At 38.2% G+C, this 20,128-nt stretch overlaps 1 protein-coding gene across 4 annotated transcripts in view; it reads right to left on the bottom strand.

Annotated features, from left to right (window-relative positions):
* kcnab1a (potassium voltage-gated channel subfamily A regulatory beta subunit 1a) overlaps positions 1–20,128 on the bottom strand; it is a gene marked incomplete at both ends in the record, with an annotated part of 151,253 nt that overhangs the window by 27,482 nt on the left and 103,643 nt on the right. For all 4 annotated transcript variants that reach the window (XM_079374456.1, XM_079374457.1, XM_079374458.1 and 1 more), the window contains 3 exons: positions 5,047–5,091; positions 5,169–5,248; positions 15,905–15,942. In XM_079374456.1, coding sequence (XP_079230582.1) covers positions 5,047–5,091; positions 5,169–5,248; positions 15,905–15,942 — 163 coding nt within the window. The remainder of the gene's footprint in view (positions 1–5,046; positions 5,092–5,168; positions 5,249–15,904; positions 15,943–20,128) is intronic.

Here is a 20,128-nt window from a genome sequence, read left to right as displayed (position 1 = left end):
TTCGGAGAGCACAGCAGCGAGTGTCACTACCCCAAGAGGTTCTGCAGCATCAGCCGCCACCTCTGGAGACATCACAGTGGACGTCGCCACCATGGGCAGTTCTGTGGTGGTGTACGCAGCCCAAATGCAACACAAAGCGATCCCCATCCTGGGAAGCGTGTCGAACTGGGGAGTTAGTGCTGGAGCAGGAGGGTTAAAGTTGGGGATACCAGCTGCGCGTGCAGGCACCAGCGGTGCATCCCTCACACTGGAAACCAGACTGGGAAATCGAAGCACTGACCTTAAATATCTGGGTGTGATGGACAGGACGTCACAAGACTCTGGATGATCAGCTGTGATGTGACATGGTTCTGGATGGTTAGCGGTGACGTGAAGTGACCTGGATGGTCAGTGGAGACATGGCACGACTCTGGAAGGTCGTCGGAGACTTGACTTGCCTTGTGAAGATTAATTGTGACGTGGTGTGACTCTGGATGACCAGCTGCGACGTGGTGTGACTCTGGATGACCAGCTGAGACGTGGTGTGACTCTGGATGACCAGCTGAGACGTGGTGTGACTCTGGATGACCAGCTGAGACGTGGTGTGACTCTGGATGACCAGCTGAGACGTGATGTGACTCTGGATGACCAGCTGTGACGAGGAGAGATTCTGGAAGATCAGCGGAGACGTGACTTGACTCGTGACGATCAACGGTGGCTTGACTTAGCTCGTAACAATCAACTGTGGCTTGGCTTGACTCATGACAATCAACTGTGGCTTGGCTTGGTTCATTAACATTGACTGTGACTTTACTTAGATCTTTAAGATCAGTGGTGATTTGACCGAAATCTGGCAGATCATACGAGACATATACAGGCTCTGATGCAACAGCCGCGATGTTAATGGGTTCTGAGGCGGCAGCAATGAGAAGAAAGGTGTTGTTGTGGCCGCCATTTTGTGAACAGGATCCGCTGTCGCAGCCATTTTGTGAGCATGCTCTAACGTAGCTACTATCTCGGTCATAAATGCAGAGTTGCGTTCTTCCTCTGCAATACCCACAGTAAACAAAGTGACAACAGTCAATAAAGCATAATCCATAAACTGAGCAAGTGATGAACGTGGACCCTCACGTCTAAACTCAGATTGCAGTGGTTTATTAATGCCATCACCAAAAACCCTATTAATAAACAGTCCGGTAAATCAAAGTAGTTTGCAATGGCTAAAAATTTGCGGATATAGTTCTCCAGCGATCGCGAGCCTTGTTTAAGGGCTAGCAAAATTCTTGCAGTGTCCATACCTGACCAATGTTCCTTGGAAAAGCTGCTGGATCCTTGTGTGGTATTCTGTAACAGGGCGAACAAGACGTGAGATGTGCGGATCCAAGTGCAAGCTTTTATTAACAGGAATGGCCAATAACAGGCAGGGTCGAACAAACAGCAAACAGGTATAGAGAGGGCAAGACAGAAGAGTACTCAAGTGAACAGGCGTGGTCGGCGATCGGAGTACAATATCCAAAGGGCTTGACAGAAGGGGTAATCCAGGTACGAGAGCAATAATCCAATCGAGCTGCAAACATGATAAACGCAATACAATACTCGGCATCTAGCAAGAGGAAGTCCATGGTTTATAAAGCCTGAGTGATTAGAGTGATCAGCTGTGTAATCAGTGAAAACAACTGTGTGTGTCGTCATTGCAATGAATGATGGGGATTGTAGTAAAGTGCAAGAGTCCATGCGGTGAGTGGGTGACCTCTGGTGGTGATTAACCGGAAATGCATGGACCAGATTCATGATATATATATATATATATATATATATATATATATATATATATATATATATATATATATATATATTAGGGCCGGGACTCGATTAAAAAAAATAATCTAATTAATTAGAGGCTTTGTAATTAATTAATCGAAATTAATCGCATTTTAATCGCATATAAATATTTGACCTGAGAACAGTGAGAAGTAAGTTTTTTCATATGGATTTTTAAATTTCCCATCCACAGGGCCAACCAAAGCGGTCTCATCAGCTTCTTTGTCCATGTTCACTGTGGTTTGTTTTTGTCTGAACGCTAGTTGGTGCTCCAGTATAATCGGTCCTCCGAAACTCATCCAGTGAGAAACGTTCCGCGGTGCAAAAATAAGTGCGATTAAAATGTGTTAAAAAATTTAACGCGTTATTTTTGTGTAATTAATTAATCTAAATTAACGCGTTAAAGTCCCGGCCCTAATATATATATATATATATATATATATATATATATATATAAATATATATATATTAAGGTTAACACCAAAACTGCATTAATACATTAGTACTGTTTTTATTCTACAGGCAAATTAAATTAATATAGCATGGATTTAATGTAGGATTCTTGTTTTTATATATATATATATATATATATATATATATATGAACAAGAATTCTAATCTGCAGGTCTCTCAGAGTTGCTCTCATCTGCATTGTAAATGGGTGTAAATGAGTTTTCACTGGCGTGAACTCTTGCGGTGTCCTACATTCTCGACCCTTTTTACCCTGTCTAAATCAGCTCTGTTTTCAGCCAGCTGTTTTTTAGTCCATGTCGCTTTAAATGCTAATGAGCACTGCGGTCCCTGCCCCTCTATTCCGTGGGGTGAAGAGCAGACTGTAAACTTCAGCCGTGAAACTGGCTAACTAGGACATTATAAGGAAAGGTGATTTGCAAAGATTCATAAAAAAAAAAAAAAAACTTATATTAATTTCTTCTGAAGCTGGATCACAAATGATTTGCACGAACATAGACACATTTAGGCAGATTGGGATAGGGCATTCCTTTCAAAAATGAAAGTAACATTAATCCTCTGCGTCTTCAGCTGCTCAGATGTCGGGAGTAAATGACAACTGCTATATTCATTATTACATCCAACAACAAAACACCTCAATCGCTTAATTGGAGACATTCTTGGCTTCCCCTGTACCGGAGTCGACACCAGTGGCGAAGCTACGGGTGGGCCCGAGTGGCCTACCCAATGAGAAGTTGGTAATTTTCCAAATGAATGTAATATATTAAATAATAATAACAATAAACGACTTTTTATATATTTATTTAAAAAATATATTTAACGCTTGTTTTCATGGTCAAATACGAGCAGTTTCTTAATTTTCCCTCTTCCTATAGGTGCAAATCACACGTTTGTCAAATTGATGATTCGTCAGTTTCTGTTAGTCCCACCAACAATTATGTTGACATGAGGATGCGCTCGTTTGAAAATAGTGTTGAATTTAAAAATTGAATTTGGAAATAGCGATACAAACATCAGTCGATCTTTAAAAAAGTATATATTGGATAACCCAAATGAAACTTACGTCTTAGCAATGAATCTGGACCTTCTACGAATAAAGCCTGCGGGTGATGAATTTATCGTTCGGAAACTTCTGAGCCAAGCGTGTTTGAAGCATCATATTAGCAAAGGTACAATGTTTGATCAGCTAAACAGATGCGTCCTTTGCAGAAATAAACACATAGATGTTGTGCTACATACTCTTTTCCACAACAAACTGCATATTTGCAGCCACACACATTTGTTCGCTCCTCAATGTTTACTCTCCTTTGAACGCAAACTGACAGAGACACCTGACTATCATCTGCAGCCCCGTCGTCTCAGACCAAGGTAATGCTTTACAATAAACTTCATTCAGTAAATGTTAGTTAATGCATCAAATAATGTTAAAAGTGAGCAATACATTTGTTACAATATTAATTATGTTTGTTAATGATAGTTAATAAAAATACAACTGTTCTGTGTTTGCTCAAGTACGAATGTTAGATACTACTTTTAATTTGAATAATGTGGGCTATTAGTAAATGTTGAAATTAAAATTAATGTTAATCAGTGCTTTATAGGTATTGTGTATCGATCAGTTGTGCTGTATTTTCTGTTGGAAATTTTATATGCAGTGTGTACACACACTTCCAACACACATTTATGTTCAAACAACTTGTAAAGTGAATTTTAAAGGGGCCAATGACCCCTTTAAATAACATTGTAACTGTTTTACTTCAACATTTGACTAATTCAATGCATCCTTGCTGAATAAAAGTATTCAATCTTAAACTGACCCACAACTTTTGAACCGCAGTGTATACTAACCCTAAATTTCAGTATGTTACCGTTTCTTAAAAATATTGCAAACTTATTGCCACAGAAAAATCTAGTTCATGTTGCTCAATATATTCAAGCTTACTCTAAAGCCAATTTATGAAAACTTGAATATACTAAGTAACCTTAACTAGATTTTTATGAGGCAATAAGTTTGCTAGATTTTTTTAAGTGTTAACAAATTTAAAGTGTGTTTCCCATTATTCAATGCACTTGCAGAGGAGGTGAAGTATCTGGAAATAATATAATTATTATATATTTTATAACACTTATTTTCTTTTTTTTTTTTTTCTTAACTAACTACTTGATAGCTACACTTTTTATTTCCCAGATGATAACTTATTGCTGCCTTCATGTACTTGGAATTATTGTCAACATAAATTGCATGTAGTACATTCATGCCCCCTCAAATCATAGTTACGACTGGAAACAAACTGCATATAGTTTCCATTACAATAATAATAAAAAAAAAAAAATAGCAGGTTAACAATACTCTGTTTTCAACTTTTCATTTCTAACTCTTTCCCTCACTACATAGCTAATGTGGAAACTGCTGTGAATCTCGCTTCAAGTGACAAATCAGCTGAGTAATTTTTCATAGTCAGCAAAAGCCCTGTCATTCCAGAAGTCATGGTGATCACAGTGGGTCATAATCTGTTGCTATGGCAACAGCCCTCACCAGGATGCACTCGTCTGGTGGCACTGATTAAATGATACAAACTGAGCAGGATCCTAATGATCAAAGTCCTCATCAAAAGTGTGTATGAGTAATGACACGTAACCCATGCCAGAGCCAGAAGGTACACAACAACTACAAAGAGAATAAAAGCTCCAGTTCCACTCATTTTTTGTTTGTGCCTCCTTTATCTTGTATTACAGTTGCACAGGTGTGCTTGAAACACATACAACTCAACCATACCTCCAGCCCTTCTTTTTGATGATGTTTCCCAGTATGACTTCAGCTCTATAACAGAAATAAATGTTAATCATGACTCATGAAGTGAATTATGGGTAATATTGCTGATGCTGAGTCATACTCACTTTCCAGCAGCATACACCTCTGCGGTATCAAAAAGGTTTACCCCGCTCTCATACGCTATAGTCATCAGCTGCTCCGCCACCTGGAAGACACACACACACACATATAAAAATAGAGATAGAAGGGTCAACATATATATATATGAGCCATCACAGTAAATGTATAGTGATTTTACTGCCATTTATTTTCACTCCAAATTTCTCAGATTTTATAATCAGGGAGGCAAGCGTGGTGCAATATAATGTGTGTGTGTTTGTGTGTGTATGTATACAGCTCTGAAATTTTTTTTTCTTTAATCAGCATCTCTACATGTATGGCAGCCATTCTATTCCGCCTCGTTCTTCTTAATGGAGTACTGATTAGGTGATCACCTCAACCAAATCTTATTTACAAGGAAAAATATTAAAACCACTGCTGTCATCACTAGGACAAGCTATATGCAATAGGACGAACTGGGTGGCAAAATCAGTGCTGGAATTTCCTCTAAAGTAATTGGAATCATATAATAACTATTAAATATGGCAAAAAAGTTGAAAAGAATGTTTTGAGTGAGGAAAAGAAGGGTTCATTTCTGGATTTACTGGTAGAGGCATACAGTGTGCTTCAGGTTGCTTCCATCCTTAAAAATTTCAAAGGCATTGGTTCATAAGGACAAGGTCAAGCTGCAGACACTGGGGTCAACAAAGCTAGACACCGGCAAAGGCCAAAAATGTCTCTCCACTGACCAGGATGCGCGCCAAGTCATTTGAATGTAATTCAAAAACCGTAGGACCAGTGGACAAGTGACATAAAGAATGGCAAATGGCAGCTGGGGTGAAGTGCATGGCGAGTATAGTTTGAAACAGGCTCCTAGAGGCAGGGCAAAGTTAGAAAAAAGCCCTTCATCAATAAGAAGCAAAAAAGAGTCAGTCCTCTGTAATGTGATGAAAAGGAAGATGGTCACAAGCCATCAAACAAAGCCATACTGCTTGAATTTTTGTGCCAGGAGCAGCATAAAGTCACCCAACAGCAATGTGAAAGACTGATGGCGAGCATGCTCAGATGCATGAAAGCTGAGCAAAATCAGGCTTATTCAACAAAATATTGATTTCTGAACTCTTCCTAAGTTAAAACATTAGTATTGTGTTAGTGTTGTGTTAACATTAGTGTCTTTATGTAAATAAATGCTCTAAATGACAGTATGTTTACATGGAATTTGGAAGAAATGTTATCAGTAGTTTATAGAATAAAACAAAAATGTTCATTTTACTCAAGCGCATACCTATAGAGAAACAGATAAATTTGCAGTGGCTTATAAAAAACATTTCAGAGTTGTATTAATTTAATTGAATAATTTTTTACTACTTTTACTTTTTTATTTATTTTAATAATTAACTATTATAATAATTTAGAATCAGAATCAGAATATGAGCTTTATTGGCCAAGTATGTTTACACATACAAGGAATTTGTTGTAGTGACAGAAGCTCCACAGTGCAACAGAAAGACAGCAACAGGACAGGACACAGGTAATAAAACAAAATAACAACAAATAGCCAATAACCAGTGTACAAAGCAGCAAAAAAAAAAAAAAATACACAATATATAATATATAATATAGGCGACTATGTATGTACAGTTCAAGTATGTGCAAATTAGAAATGAGAAAATAAAATAAAATAAGTGAGTGTGGTGAATGGATAATGAATTAGTTGTGTGTTCCACGTTTATTTATTGAGTGTTCATGAGATGTATTGACTGAGGGAAGAAACTGTTCCTGTGTCTGGTCGTTCTGGTGCTCAGAGCTCTGTAGCGTCGACCAGACGGTAACAGTTCAAAGAGGGAGTGTGCTGGATGTGAGGGTGAAGTCCACAAACAGGATCCTCACATAAGTCCCTGGTCTGTCCAGATGCTGCAGGATGAAGTGCAGTCCCATGTTGACTGCATCATCCACAGACCTGTTTGCTCTGTAGGCAAACTGCAGGGGGTCCAGTAAGGCTCCAGTGATGTCCTTCAGATGAGCCAAAACCAGTCTTTCGAATGATTTCATGGCTACAGACGTTAGGGCCACAGGTCTGTAGTCATTAAGTCCAGTAATTTTGTGTTTCTTTGGGACGGGGATGATGGTGGAGCGTTTGAAGCATGAGGGGACTTCACACAGCTCCAATGATCTATTGAAGATCTGTGTGAAGATGGGGGCCAGCTGATCAGCACAGATTTTTAGGCAGGCTGGTGACACACCATCTGGACCAGGTGCTTTCCTTCTTTTGTTCTTCCTGAAGACCTGGCACACATCTTCTTCACTGATTTGAATTGTACATGTGGGGGAGAGATGAGTTGCTGGAGGTGTGAATGGTTGTTTGGAGGGGTGTTCTGGGCGGGTGTGGGGTGATCGTTCAAAACGACAAAAGAACTTGTTTAAGTCGTCTGCCAGGTGTTGATTCTCCAGAGTGCTGGGGGGTGGTGTTTTGTAGCTGGTGATGTCCTTCAATCCTAACCACACTGAAGCTGGATCACTGGAAGAGAATTTGTTCCTGAGCTTGTCAGAATAATTCCTCTTTGCCACTCTGATCTCCTTTTCCAGTGTGTATTTGGTCTGTTTGTACAAGACTTTATCCCCCTTTCTGTGAGCATCTTCTTTGGCCTGCCGGAGCTGTCTGAGTTTGGCAGTGAACCATGGTTTGTCATTGTTGTAGAATAGATGAGTCCTGGTAGGAATGCACATGTCCTCACAGAAACTGATATAAGATGTTACAGTCTCTGTGAGCTCGTCCAGGTCATTTGCTGCAGCTTCAAAAACAGTCCAATCAGTCAGGTCGAAACAGGATTGTAAATCCTGCTCTGTTTCGTTAGTCCATCTTTTAACATATCTTAATACAGGCTTTGCAGACTTAAGTTTCTGCCTGTAGGATGGAATAAGATGAACCAAACAGTGATCAGAGAGTCCTAAAGCTGCTCGTGGAACAGAGTGATATGCGTCCTTTATTGTTGTGTAACAGTGATCCAGTATATTACTGTCTCTGGTGGAACATGTGATGTGCTGTCTGTATTTTGGCAGTTCGTGGGAGAGATTTGCTTTATTAAAGTCCCCGAGAATGATTAAAACAGAGTCCGGGTGTTGTTGCTCACTCTCTGTGATCAGATCAGCGAGTTTCTGTAGAGCTGTGCTCACGTGCGCTTGCGGTGGAATGTAAACACTCACGAGAATGAACGAGCAGCAGAGTTAGAAAAGTCCTTGTTTGTCCGGGAGAGCAGAAGGAGTTCGTCCGTTTTGTTGGGTAGAGAGCGGAGATTCGACAAATGGATGCTAGGTAACGCTGTTCTAAATCCGCGCTGACGAAGTTTCACGAGCGCGCCGGCTCTCTTTCCCCGCCTGCGCCTCCTGAAGCGTTTGACCAGAGCTACGGCTCCACCAACTACAATGTCCAGCAAAACGTCCGAAAAATCAAAAACCGGTAGAAGATTTTGTGGTGTGTTCTGCCGAATGTTCAGCAGATCATCCCTGGTAAAACTGATCTTATTTGAAAAACAAAAAACAGGAAAAACAAACAAAAACAATATGAACACTGAGGAGCAACGCACAATAGCTGCCATCAGCGGCGCCATTTTACCATATACCATATATTTATATAACTGATAGATTGTCACTTTTCTAATCTTCTGGCTTTAAAAACCAATTACTTGGCATGACTAAACTCCATGCTGTCTTCATAATATGACACTATCCTTGTACATGATCCCCCCCCCCCCTTTTTCCCCAAAGGCGTCCCTTGAAAATGACACTGAGATGAAAACCTTTAAATGTCATTGTTTAAAATCTAAAAAGTCTCATTAAAGGTACTGTCCAAAATCATTGCATTCAAGTACTATTACTGTTTCACAACAGCTTCCAGTCCATATTTATCTATATGGACAGAAAATGTTTGGTGCTCTTGTATATTTCCACAAGATCAGGCCAATCATTTCACATACAAAGACATTAAAAGGAGATTTCATTTTTTTTAAATGTATGTGTCACATATTATAGCCATCAGCCAGCCTATGTTGTTCAGGTGAGATTGTGTTTTATCCAAGTACAGAAATCCCCTAGACAGTTAGCAGATTATTGGATGTCTTTGGCAAGTCCAACAGTGACTGTCAAGAGGCCATTGACATTTTGGGTCAGATTCACTAACATCTTGCGCCAGTACAAACCATCTTTTGGCATAAAAATATTAGGTAACACTTTATAATGACGTCCAGTTATAAGTCATTTATAAGTGATTAGTTAATGATTAACTAATCATTTACAAAACATTCATAAGCGATTAATAAGTGATATGCTAACAATTTGTGTATGTTTTGTTAATTCATTTAAAAGTCATTTACAAGTAATTAGCTAATGATGAACTAATCATTTACAAAACATAACTATACATTCACAAATGATTAAGTAATATGCTAACGATTTATAAATCTGTCATAAGTTATCTTTATAAATAGCATCATGAAATAATCAAACAGATCCTTAATGGTTAATAGTTACTAGTTAATATATTATTAATCACTTATAGATCATTGAAATGTCAACATTGTACTATTATCTCAATAAACATTATAAATCATTTACAAAGCTTTCTGCATCCCCTAATCTAAAGTGTAAACTACTCATCAGTTGTAAATGTTTTACAAACTTTATGGTTTCCAGTCGTGTGTGCGTAAATATATATATATATTCACAAACAACCTGTAACCTGGAAGGTTTGTAAAACATTTACAACTAGTAACTATTAACCATTAAGGATCTGTTTGATTATTTCATGATGCTATATTTAAAGATAACTTATGACAGATTTATAAATTGTTAGCATATACTTAATCATTTGTGAATGTATAGTTATGTTTTGTAAATGATTAGTTCATCATCATCTAATCACTTGTAAATGATTCAAAACTTATTCTACAAAACATAGATAAAAATATTAACATATCAATTATTAATCATCTATGAATGCATAGTCATGTTTTGTAAATGATTAGTTCATCATTAGCTAATTACTTGTAAATGACTTTTAAATGAATTAACAAAACATACACAAATTGTTAGCATATCACTTATTAATTGCTTATGAATGTTTTGTAAACGATTAGTTAATCATTAACTAATCACTTATAAATTACTTATAACTGGACGTTATTATAAAGTGTTACCAAATATTACTGTCAGGATTTAATAAAGACGCGCTGTGAAGAATTAGTGCTGAAAAGGCATGGACAGTTATTTTTGCGCCTGACCTTACTGACTATGCATTTGCAGGAGTTTCCCTTTCAGACGCAAACATTTATGGGAGGAGAGCATTAAATTGAATCATACAACATGACTTACTAACATTTGCGTTCGTCAAATTACTGGTATTTGCGCTATAATTTAACACCCCAAAAAAGCATGTCTTAAAGCAGGCAGAAATTTGTGCTGGTCATTATGGAAATGATCTGTCTGTGTTCTTTAGTGCATCAGATAGTGCACTATAGGTCCCCTGAGGAACAATTTCAATCATTCTCTACTATAGGAGAGGAAGAATTGTATAAATTTGTTAAATCATCTAAACCAACAACATGTATGTTAGACCCTATTCCATCTAAACTACTAAAAGAGCTGCTTCCAGAAGTCATAGATCATCTTTTGGCTATTATTAATTCATCACTGTCATTAGGATATGTCCCCAAAACCTTCAAATTGGCTGTTATTAAGAATTAAAAAACCTCTCATTAAAAAAACACAACTTGACCCCAAATATTTAGTTAATTACAGACCGATCTCAAATCTTCCTTTTCTGTCAAAGATACTAGAAATGGTAATATCCTCGCAATTATATTCCTTCTTCGAGAAAAATATTATTTGTGGGGAATTCCAGTCAGGATTTAAACCGTATCATAGTACTGAGACTGCTCTTATTAGAGTTACAAATGACCTGCTTCTATCATCTTACCGTGGTTGTATCTCTTTATTAGTTCTACTGGATCTTAGCTCTGCGTTCGACACCATCGACCACAACATTCTTTTAAATAGACTAGAACACTTTGTTGGCATTAGTGGAAGTGCATTAGCATGGTTCAAATCGTACTTATCTGAACGCCATCAGTTCGTAGCAGTCATTTAAGTGGTATCCTATCGATCACAAGTGCAGTACGGAGTACCTCAAGGCTCAGTACTAGGGTCGTTACTTTTCACGCTTTACATGTTACCCTTGGGAGACATTATCAGGAGACATGGTGTTAGTTTTCACTGTTATGCTGATGATACTCAGCTCTATATTTCTTTGCGCCCCAGTGAAACACACCAAATTGAGAAACTAACGGAATTTATAGTCGATATAAAAAACTGGATTACGAGTAACTTCTTACTGCTAAATTCTGAAATAAGAGAGGTGTTAATTATCAGACCTAAAAACCCCACATGTAATAACCTAGAACACTATCTAACACTTGACGGCTGGTTTGTCAATTCTTCTTCATCAGTTAGGAACCTAGGTGTGCTGTTTGATAGCAATCTTTCATTTGAAAGCCATGTTTCTAGCATCCTTAAAACTACGGTTTTCCATCTCAAAAACATATCTAAATTGCGACCTATGCTGTCAACGTCAAATTCAGAAATACTAATTCATGCGTTTATGACCTCAATGTTAGACTATTGTAATGGTTTATTGGGTGGTTGTTCTGCACGCTTGATCAACAAATTACAGTTGGTTCAAAATGCAGCAGCTAGAGTCCTTACTAGAACCAGGAAGTACGACCATATTAGCCCGGTTCTGTCAACACTGCATTGGCTCCCCATCAAACATCGTATAGATTTTAAAATCTTGTTAATTACTTATAAAGCCCTGAATGGCTTAGCTCCTCAGTACTTGAGCGAGCTCTTATCACATTATAGTCCTTCACGTCTGCTGCGTTCTCAAAACTCTGGCCATTTGATAGTACCTAGAATATCAAAATCGACTGCGGGCGGCAGATCCATTTCCTATTTAGCACCCAAACTCTGGAACAATCTACCTAATACTGTTCGGGAGGCAGACACACTCTGTCAGTTTAAATCTAGATTAAAAGACACATTTCTTTAACCTGGCTTACACATAACACACTAATACACTTCTATTATTCAAATGCGTTAAAGGATTGTTAGGCTGCATTAATTAGATCAACCGGAACAATAACACATGATGTACTCGTTACATCATAAGAAGAATGGCATCTATGTTAATATTTGTCTGTTTCTATTCTGTTTCTCAGTCCGTGTCTGGATCAGATGGTGGATCGGCGCCGGGAGATGATGTATGTGGCCCTGATCGTCGGCGGAGGACGGACACCTGGATGAGCCCCGGGGACGTATCCCCAGTCACCGTAGCCACCCGATCCGGTCCGTATCCAGCCCAGATGGTCACTGCAGTCCCCAGATCCAGTCCGTATCCAGATCAGATGGTGGATCAGCACCCAGAGATGACCTCTACAGACCTGAACGTCAGCGGAGACAAGGACACCGAGATGAGCACCAGAGACAGACCCCCAGTGAGGACCCCGCCACTTAGACAGCCATCGGGAAAGACCACCGGAACCTGTTGAGCCCTTACAATCTGACTTTGCTGCAGTTGGAATTGAACTGCTGGTTTGTTTGGCCACAGGAGAATTGCCCCCCCGACTGAGCCTGGTTTCTCCCAAGGTTTTTTTCTCCATTCTGTCACTGATGGAGTTTTGGTTCCTTGCCGCTGTCGCCTCTGGCTTGCTTAGTTGGGGACACTTAATTTCCAGCGATATCGTCGACCTGATTGCAAAGACACTACTTAAATGAACTGAGCTGGATGATGACATCACTGAATTCAATAATGAAATGCCTTTAACTGAAAATCTTTTTTTTAATCTTTTCATTTTACATTATTGACACACTATTTTCCTTTTTTGATATTGTGCAGTTGCTTTGACACAATTTGCATTGTTAAAAGCGCTATATAAATAAAGGTGACTTGACTTGACTTTAATGTGCGCATTGTCAGTAAATCACCCGCATAATTTTCCCCTCCCATCGGTACTTTTATGGAATTGCGCTCTAACACTAATTTGCCCTGCTTAGAAAATCTAGCCCTTGGTGTGTATTTTGCTGTTCAGTAGGCTACAAGTGAATTTGCACCAAAATCTGCAGGGTGAGAGTGGGTTTGTGGGTGAATATGTTTGTATGAATATGCGTGCATATTTGCATAAGTATGGGTGTATGTGGGGGCTTATTTGATTGTTCTCCTGCCTTCTGAGTCTCTCATGCTTTCCCTCAGGCCTAACTCATTTGATGGAACAGCATCAAGTGATTTAGGGGCATCAAGTCTTAAAGGGGAGAAAAGCAAAAGCACTGGATAAAGGAATAAAAGGTTATTTTTTGTGTGTTTTTTTTTTAATTAAGCACAGCAGATAGAAGACTGTGAAGTTTTAGATATTCACCTTAATTGTCATTGCATATTAATATAACATTTAAGAATGTTAATCTAAATGGTGTTGACTTTCTGTCTGCTTGTGATATTCTTAGCTTTGTGATTAAATTAAGTTCCTAAAGTTTTCTTATGGAACTCCATTAAAGAAGCTCCAAACTCACTGTAATTAAATTTCTTTTTTTCTGTCAAGTTCAACAAATCTCCTAGCTCATCAATAAAGAGCTGCTCAGCCAAGAAGGTGACCCTCAGCAGAAAGTAAGAGAAGAAAGAGAGGATGAGCAATGGAAAAATGCCAAATACTTTCACGGAAGATTAAAGATGAGGAAAGTTTAATGATCAAGAACATACTGTGATGAAGTTGCTGATATAGGAGGCAACAAGTCAAAGGTTACATTTACGCAGTCAGTGTTTGGCATTGAGAACAAGTAACAGGTGTGACTCTCAAATGATCAAACTGTCCAAAATCAGTGAATCAAATACTGTAGCATACTTTGTATTGCATTTTTAATTAATAAATACTAATTTCTGGCATGAAACTCTAGATGGTGCAGCCCGATAGATCTGACTCAATATGACATAGTTACACCATCACGTCACAGCTCAGGTGACTGGTTCTCTCCTGTATAAGTACCCAATGAGCTCACTGCTCAATATTCAAATACTTGGCTAGTGTTTGCGGTAGCACTTCAGAAACCCTCCACCTTCCCCAGCTCCACCTGTATAGATTTGCTACGGGGTGATCATGTATGCTATGGGGGTTATTCATATTATGTTATTTGTGCAGCAGCAGTATATCTTACATGCTCACAGCAACATGTTGTGGATATATTGGCAGTAGCAAGTCTAAAGTCTAAAGGTACTTGCTCTGCTGCAAATCTATTCTGCCAAGACCAAATACATAAACATTGTCATGCACATTACTATGCCAATCCTTTCCAAGAATTGTCATGACAGAAATAGAATGTTCTCCTCTTAACAGAAGTTTTGTCCACAAAACATTGCTTTTTTGTCACAAGGCTGAAAACCAATGTCTATGTCACAAAAGACCACAAAAGTTTTCGACTATTTTCAGAGAGTTATCACTCTCTGATCTTTATTTTAATTTTTTGTTACACTTATGACTTCATAATCAAACTATGTGAATGAACTAGTCTTGTCAATGAGGAAATGCATCTGCAATATAATAAATAATTATATATAAATAATCGTTACATAATAATACAAAAAAACATTTAAAAAAAAATTGTTGGAACACCATTAAAAATAATACATGCAAAAATAATAATAATAATAATAATAATAATTCCCCCACCCCCATCCAGTACTAAATATCTTAAATTGAAGTAGCACCTAAATGCAAAGAATATTTTTGTGAACGGTTTCTAGATTGTGCAAGCCATATTTTACCTGCAACAAAAATATAATTTTTCGGATTATCTGTGGCGTTCCTTTTTTTAAGTGAGGTAATCAAATAAAGCTCAAATATAAAGACTGGTGTTCAGTTCACAGGCGTGTGATCATCTGTACGAGGGGAACTGAGAGAAGAGCAGTTTTCACAGTCTGTAGCCTCGCATTTAATACAAACGTCAACTCTACTTCATTTAACAGAAGCCTTTTAACACTTCCTTTAATCCTCTTCCTACTACTTCCACACACACTCTTACACTCCAAGAGTGTTACTCACACAAAGTGCTAACATAAAGTCCTGATTCAGATATTGCCCTCTGACACTTCAGTGCCTCAGAGAAAGCAAATCCCTTACGACGGCAGAGAAACAAACTGCCCTGTCACTCTACACTAGGAGTTCAGTCAGATCGACTCAGATGACAGGACTCTGAGTCATTCCGCTGCCGAGGGGAGGTGAAAACTGTGTGTGTGCGCATGTTAAGGACGGGGTGACGATTCCAACATTTCATGCACTATCTCTCGACAACCAGCACAGAAAGGAAGGGGCTTTATGACCGCAGAGACTGGGGGCATTTTAACTCTTCCATCGAGGCAGAAGGACAGCAGGCTGTTTTATACAAACTTGCATGCCCTCAGAAGCAAATTATCATCCTCGCTTGTCCTCCAGTTTGACGCGAATGTCCTTCCACAACATCTGCGTCTGTGCGCTTGTGCCGTTTACACAACTTCTAGAACAAAATGTCAGGGTCTCTTGCATCATGTGCGCTCACACACACATGCATTTGCCATCTGCAGGCAATTCCTTGTCACTCTTACTGTTATTTTCACTATGCTCTGATTTGAACAGTTTCATGCTTTCAGTGCTTCAGGTAAGTGCAGTGAAGAAAGCAGAACAATTCTTACTTCATCTGAAATCTGTCCTCCAAACGTCACCCATGTTCCTGTAAATGAAATAAGAAAAAGAAACTTAAGCGCTGAATTGTGATATTTCTTGCAAAAGCACTTCGGTCTCATTTAATGACTGTTTGATTATTACTTAGAGAGCAAAAAGCAGGGGACCAGAGAAAACCTGCTCATTTGTGTTTTCATTGTCAGAATCATTATCCACAAGGCTCTACTAACTATGCAATTAAGCAGCCAATTCTTTTTTGACCTTTAAGATTTTCATGTGTGGTGCAGCTGAACATGTACAAATTACGGGTTGCCAAATGTGAAATAATAATGCTGCAAATAATGGCCGGTTGTGCTGTATTTAACTCAAAGAAGCTTTAAAAAAGTAATTTTCCAATGACATTAATATAAATTATGGCTTGCCACATAACATTATTCCACAATTCCACAGCTTATATATACTAGCAATCTCAAACTTAAAGGGATAGTTCACCCCAAAATTAAAATTTTTACAACGTATGAAACGTATGTGCATACGGATATGTTGTTTACGTTCATATCAAAGCGTAAACAACGCAAACAGCGTATTCACGTACATATGTTGCATACGTTGTTTACGTATGTGATACTCTCCAAAATGGTGCTATAGGGTGACACGGAGGAGACGAATTGTTGAATAAAGTTGTTATTTTTGTTTTCTTTGCACACAAAAAGTATTCGCCTAGCTTCGTAAAATTATAGTTGAACCCCTGATGTCACATGGATTATTTTAACAATCTCCTTGCAATGTTTCTGAGCCTTGATCTTGTAAGGATCAGAGAGCTCTCGTTAAGTATCAAAAATATCTTAATTTGTGTTCCAAAGATGAACGAAGGTGCCCGACCCCGAGGACACCACACACTATAGGAGCAAAACGGTTAAATCTAGGATTTGTTTTTCTCTCATGTTTGTGGTCTCTCACGTTTCGAAGATCTTATAAGATTGTAAAAATCTTTTAGTGTGTACCCAGCATTATTGTTAACCAATTAATAGGTTTTTAACCATATAAATTTGACAGTTTTTACTATTAAAATCACAATCATTTTTTTTTATAGTGTGAGTTTGCTCTTACTGTATATAGCAAGATTCTGCTACTCTATTTAACAATTGGTAAAGGTCACATGCAGAATAACTGTCTCAGTTCATTTAATGCAAAACCTACCGTCTGCTAAACTGTATCTGCTTTTATCTTTAACATTTACATTTCATTAGATTGGAACATTTAAATTTAAATTTATATTTAAGATTTATACTCAAAACCTTCAAAATATTTACTCAACCCCAAATGTAAAGCATGACATTTGAAAACGGCACAATCTCTCCTAAAGCACGATCAAGCTAATTACGTTGTCACTCCAGCTGAATTATGGATCAGCTGTTTTTAGCCGGGTTACACACTCCAGAAGTGGGAACCTACAGCGGAGAAGCTTTACCAGCTTTTTTCTAACAGCTGCATATTCTGAGAAAATACTCCAAAGAGCTGTAAATCCAGGCCAGCAGAACAGAAGTTACAAGCTCAGCCAACAGAGCTTATAAATAGCAGCTGCTGTCTGACTCAGAGATGTAATGCTGCTGTGGTTTGACAGTGGAGAAAACCCCGAGTTTACGGCACTTTGCTTGTGAAGCACCAGGATATTGGGAAATGTTCTGCGCCTCTGAGGCTGTTGTGCTATGAGTTTTAATGAGGGAAGGAGATCTATTTTAGTGTGGGGAACTATCATAACTTTATTCCTGCCCACTCACTCACTGCTGCAGTGAGGTCAAGTAAAGCTGTCCTATATTATTTCACACTCTTCTACAAAATGCTGCTGACATCAGCGACCATCATCCTATTTCTAGATGTCCCAATAAGTGGTTTTAGGAAAGCAAAGCAGTTATGTCATTTGTACTCCAGTACTCCACTGGGGGTGGCATTTCTATTTCAAACCAATGTGATTTACTTTCTTCAGTTGAACACAAAAGGAAATACCTTGAAAAACAGTTATAAAAAGCATACAGAAGCACCATAAAATGATCTTACAACTATCTTAATATCAATCCAAATGACTTGTGTGCTATATTCTGGTGATATACAATAGCTTTGTGTGATGTTTACATTGTTATTTACTGATAATATTCAATATTCTCCTCCAATGAGCTAAAATAAACTCACATTGAGGAAGACATGAGGGAGAACAAAGCCTGACAGAAATTTTATTCTATGGGTAAATATCCTTAATCCTGACTTTAAAAATAACTATTTTTGGTCATTGCAGAAGTCTAAAGACAAAGTAATTTCTCACAGGATAAGAATTGTTATTTCAACGAATCAAGAACAAAACCTCCAGTCACTTCTATCTAGGTTTTCTTAAGCATTATTCGGTTAACATCAGTAAATACATTCACGCTATTACATAGCTTTCATTATTATATTGTGATTGACTTCAGCTGAGGGTAGAAATGTCACAATATGCAGATAAGAGGCAAGGTCATTTTTAAAAGGACAAGAAAAGGCGGAGAAGGCCAGCAGGTCAGTGACATGCAAGGACTATGCTGATGGCAAGAGAGCAAATTAACTCACAGTAGAAGCCAGATATATGATGGGCAAAGCAAATATGTCACTTGTGGGTACGACTGACAGCGCTTTGAGCAATAAGAGTCTTTCACACACAAACAAACTCAACATTTCACAAGCAGAAGATGACACGAGGACACATATAAACATATTTTGCACTTGCTTTTCAGAGTGCAGAAGCATTTGAATAAAATACCTCATTTTATCCAAATAGATCCTAAATTAACTGCCTGACCAGTTCGATTTCATATCCTTGACCTTACTCGCAGCGTTTATAATTGAACAGACTAGTTGAGTAGATCATCCATCTGATTGACACCACAGCTTTGGGGAGCATGTATAAGGTCAGTATGACTGTGCAGAAACTCATTGTTAATGCTAAGTGTCCTTTTTCTCTCTCTCACTCTCCCTCTCAAGGTACATTAGGCAAGGCAAGGCAAGGCAAGGCAAGTTTATTTATATAGCACATTTCATACACAGTGGTAATTCAAAGTGCTTTACATAAAAGAAAGTGAAATAGACATTAAAATCAATAAAAACATGGAAATAAAAATAATAAAAACAAAGAATTTTAAAATGATATAGAAAATGATTTAAAATAAATTTAAAGAAAATGATTATACATAAAATGTATTGCAGTCAGTTCGGACATATAGCACAGTGCTCATTCAACAAATGCACAGTTAAACAGATGAGTTTTGAGTCTTGATTTAAATGTGGCTAATGTTTTAGCACATCTGATCTCTTCTGGAAGCTGGTTCCAACTGCGGGCCGCATAATAGCTAAAAGCAGACTCCCCTTGTTTTGTGTGAACCCTTGGTATTTCTAACTGACTCGATCCTAATGATCTGAGTGGTCTGTTCGGTTTATATTCAGTGAGCATATCTGCAATATATTTAGGTCCTAGGCCATTGAGTGACTTATAAACGAGTAAAAGTACTTTAAAATCAATCCTAAATGTAACTGGAAGCCAGTGTAAGGACCTGAGGACTGGTGTGATATGCTCAGATTTTCTGGTTCTAGTCAGAATCCTGGCAGCAGCGTTCTGGATGAGCTGCAGTTGTCTAATGGTCTTCTTGGGAAGGCCGGTGAGGAGACCATTACAGTAATCCACCCTGCTGGTGATAAAGGCATGAACAAGTTTCTCCAAGTCTTGATTGGAAACAAAACATCTAATTCGTGCAATATTTTTGAGATGATAGTATGCTGATTTAGTTATTGCTTTGACATGACTACTGAAACTAAGGTCTGTCTCCAGAATCACCCCAAGATTTCTGACTTGATTTTTAGTTGTTTGACCCCTAGAGTCAAGGTATGCATTCACCTTCAGAACTTCATCTTTGTTTCCAAATGCAATGATTTCAGTTTTCTCCTTGTTTAACTGAAGAAAGTTCTGGCACATCCAACTGTTAATTTCATCAATGCATTGGCAGAGGGAGTCAATGGGGCTGTAGTCATTTGGAGATAAGGCTAGGTAAATCTGGCTATCATCAGCATAGCTGATGATAGCCAGAGATGATAGCCATTAGTATTTTGTTCCAGCACCCTGGATATTGCAGCTTTAAAATGTTAATAGTCTGGTGTTAACCTCTCTGTCCACATTTTTTTCTTTGTGCAGACTGAATAATTTTGATGGGTTTTCA

This window comes from Barbus barbus (assembly GCF_936440315.1).
Source record: "Barbus barbus genome assembly, chromosome: 23".
NCBI lineage: Eukaryota > Metazoa > Chordata > Actinopteri > Cypriniformes > Cyprinidae > Barbus > Barbus barbus.
This window is presented reverse-complemented; position numbering and strand designations above follow the sequence as displayed.